We start from the raw sequence: 3,892 nt of genomic DNA, 5'->3' as shown, positions 1-3,892 counted from the left end.
CCCCCCCCCCAATATGAAATAAATTAATTATAACATGTACATGAAAATGTAGAAACATTGGACACAAGTATGGGGCACCATTGTGCAGCAGCAAGCATCACATGTATAAGGCCCCATTCCTATATTTTGCCTGGGGTCCCCAATTCACTAAATCCACCCCTGCCAATCACAGCACATTTCGTATTTCAGAAGGCGGGCCTTCATTTGATACAGGAACTATTCGAGCCGTTCATGCCAGACTGGGGAGAGAGGTTGTTGTAATAATGTAAAATATGAAAAAGAATGTGTTTTTCAAACAACCTAGTATGAGAGCCTGTTCTAGTACACCCCCAAAACAAAATCAAGACTTTGTAAAAGAGCATAATAGGACCCCTTTAAATTTTTGAATTTCCATTGATTTTACGCTTTAAAAGATGTTACACAATCTCGAGCAAGCGTCTCCAGTCCTGTTCCTGGAGATCTACTGTCCTGCAGATTTAAGGTCCAACCCCGATCAAACACACCTGAAGCAGCCATCAGGGTCTTCAGGGTTACTTGATAATGACAGGCAGGACACCTGCAGGAGGAGTAGCTCTCCAGGAGCGGGGCGTTGGGGGACCTCTGGTCTATAGATGTTTGAATGTGACTGGGGCCTTTTAAATTGGTATTGAAATGTCATGCACTTTGATACTGATGGTTTGCCTTTTTGGAAATTGAGCAAGACAAACCAAATGATGATGAGTCACAGTCCATGTGCACCTTAAAGTTCAGAGTCCTTTCTTGTCTAATTAGCACTCTCCATGCTATCTGCATTGCAAAACAGACACGTTGCCTGGCTTTCCAAATATAATTAACTCTAAATTCAGGATAAACTCACAGATATGTTAGCTAAAGTGATCTTTAATCACAGCCATCAATGACGACCTGCCTGTTTTATTCATTAGAGAAAGAAACCTCTAGGCTACAAATGTCCATCTCTTTTCTGTTAAAAGATAGTTCTATCCATATAAGATGGGTAGTTAAGCCAAAAATGAAAATTCTGTCATCATTTGCTCATCCTCATGTCATTTCAAATGTCATTGTTCATCTTTAAAACACAAATGAATACACAGATATTTCTAAGTAAACACCAAATTGTGACAAGATGCTTCAGAAGTTCATAAAGATTTATTTTAGGCTTTTGTTCACATATAAGTGCATGCACAGAGCACAATAAATATGGTCATGCAAAGCTCAAATACTCTTTCTTGAAGTGGAAGTCGTTTGACAGAAAATGGACAGAATTTTCATTTTTGGGTGAACTGTGCCTTTAAAGTTATTGTCTTCGTTACATAGTTAGATTAATGTTCCTCCATTAGTGGCCAATCACTGAGGATTTGGTTTTACAATACGTTTCAATTCATCAACAATTCACGTGCTAACATTTCAAGTATACATCAAAGTGAATTAATTATGAATGAACATGAACTAACAATAAATACTAATATGTTTGTAAATTAACATCAACAAATGCGTCAGAAATGTAGTTCATTATTAGTTCATGACATTTAATGCATTAACAATCCATTTTCCAAACCGCCTGTCCTACTGTTTGTAGGGTCGTGGGGATGCTGGAGCCATCTTTGAGTTATTTAGTTTAAAGAGAAATTAGCCGAGTTAGAGAGTGAATGCTGGGACTGCACTCTGGACTTTAGAGAGCAGCAGTGATGCTGCATACTGCTCTGGGACAGTCTCTCTAACAGCAAAATCAACCCGCTGACCCTGAGAAGCTCCATTAGATCAAAGCAATTACGGCTATATTGAGACCCTGAATGTCCTTTTAAAGAGTTGAGATGTCCCCCTCTGAATACCATCGTCACCTGTAACATAAGGTCAGGCGTTGATGAGAACCTTATTTGAGGTTTAATATAATTTATATATTGGGGACAGATGTGCCGCTTTCATTCTGCATTTGCTAAAAAAAACTTGAACAAGGGCTTTATTCAAAATGAGACAATGAACAATGTCAGATTAGAGGCTCATGGGAGATTTTCCAGAAGGTCTGCACTGTGTTCAGAGAGAGGTGAGAACAAGATCGTGGAAGACCGTTCAAAAGAAAGAAAATGTGAAAAATGAAGCACTTTTGTCCACTTTACTATACAAGTCAAGGCATCAGCCGTACACCTGCAAGCCTCTGCAGCTGTTCATACTGCGCTCCACTTCAGTTATCAGAAGAGAATTTTATACTTACTTAAAGCTACCTTCACAATAAGGATGACCCTTGTGCAAGAGAATTTCGATCCATTTAACAGTCTGTTTTGTTGAAATCGCAAGCCTTGTGATAGATAGAGGAAGCATCAAACAAACCGGTAATGTTCTAAAACGTATGCCATTGAATTCCAGCAAAAGTGTTCATGAATTCATGAGTTATATTTATAGTTGTATTTCCAGCTATTACTGTGAATTTTTCTTGTCGTTTTATTATTTTTAGTACTTTGTGCTTTGAACATGTTTTCCCCTGACACGTATAAAATGTATAAATGCTCAAAATGAAATGTCCTTTTTTTGTGTTGGGAAAATATTGGCAGGTCAATTAGGCAAGGCTACTGACTAAATGAGCCTATTGAAAAAAAAATCTAGAGCTCTTGTGACAATACCATGGTACAGTGGTAGTATCAGGTGGAACTGATATGTACTGTTGTGTTGGATGATGGCCATATTGATATTTACATTGTACTTTTTGTTAATGTAAACTGGGTAGCACTTTATTGTACAATCCTGTTCCGCGTGTGCATGCTGTGTACTTATTATAGCATTTACAATAACTGTACTAACCCTGAACTACCCCTAAACCTAACCTTAAACATGTTTACCATATATTACCCAGTACTGTCTTGGGTAAGTATGCTGTAAGTACACATACTGTAAAATAAACTGTATCCAAACTGATCTTCAAGCATTAGTTCTAATTCCACAAATGTGTTGCATATTGGGATGAATATGCAGTGGTGTGGAGAATGATGATTCGTTCTGTTGTCCTTCTGTCTCTACAGCTGGTAATGTCAGTGTATCAAGGCGGATACAACTTCTTCTGCCAGAACACCCACAGTGGAGGAGAGGCTGACAACAGGGTAAAACAACAAGCTGAGTTTTACATTGTGTGAGATATGGACAATTCTAAGATTCAGCTTTACTCTTTGATCATAATCCTCAGAAAAGAGACATTATTCCCCGTCAGGCTGATGTGAGTGTACAGTTGACCTGGCTGCTCTGTTCCACAAATTAGGTGGACAATAATTTTTTAAGGTTTCGTGAATCGTTCTATTCCCTTTGTTATCGTATTGTTAACTAGGACTAGAAAGAGTGATTCTAAAAGAGTTCTTTGTATAAAGGCTAATTTATGTCAGCATGTCCCTGAAAACCTCTTGGCAGTGCATGGTGCTGGGTCATCGGGTTTGGTGCTCGGTGAAGTCACCTCATGATCCACAGCATGGACCTGTGATGGTTTATTTCAAGATTTAAAAATGCATCCCCTTTGGATACTCTATTATATCCTAGTAGAAAAGAAAGAGGAAAGGCTATCTGAATATATGGTGAATGGAAACAGTGGTGAATTGGTCAGTAACTTTTTTTTCAGACAGGGCTTAGTGAAGAGTCTTTTTAATACTATAAACAAATGACCCTTGTACAGAATTACACTTTAAAAAGTATTATTACTGAAATAATATACTTTAAATAAATATACTTAAGTGCTAAGTGAATGTAATGTAATGGCACTTAATTGCATGTTGGTTGAAATTGAATGAAAATTTAGCATGCTTGCACTTTATATTAAAGGTGACGTATCATGAAAATCTGACTTTTCCAGGTTTTAAGTGCTATAATCTGGTCCCCGGTGCATCTACCAACCAAGGAAACGTTAAAAAGATTAACC

General features: G+C 37.8%; 1 protein-coding gene across 2 annotated transcripts in view; it reads left to right on the top strand.

The window, feature by feature from the left end:
- Positions 1-3,892, top strand: part of LOC107664697 (elongation of very long chain fatty acids protein 5-like) — a 17,422-nt gene that overhangs the window by 9,038 nt on the left and 4,492 nt on the right. For both annotated transcript variants that reach the window (XM_016455340.1, XM_016455341.1), the window contains exon 4: positions 3,012-3,089. In XM_016455340.1, the coding sequence (XP_016310826.1) occupies positions 3,012-3,089 (78 nt within the window). The remainder of the gene's footprint in view (positions 1-3,011; positions 3,090-3,892) is intronic.

This window comes from Sinocyclocheilus anshuiensis, unplaced genomic scaffold (assembly GCF_001515605.1).
Source record: "Sinocyclocheilus anshuiensis isolate Anshui unplaced genomic scaffold, SAMN03320099.WGS_v1.1 scaffold455, whole genome shotgun sequence".
Lineage (NCBI taxonomy): Eukaryota > Metazoa > Chordata > Actinopteri > Cypriniformes > Cyprinidae > Sinocyclocheilus > Sinocyclocheilus anshuiensis.
The sequence above is the reverse complement of the archived record's forward strand: the minus strand, read 5'-3'. Positions and strand labels throughout refer to the sequence as shown.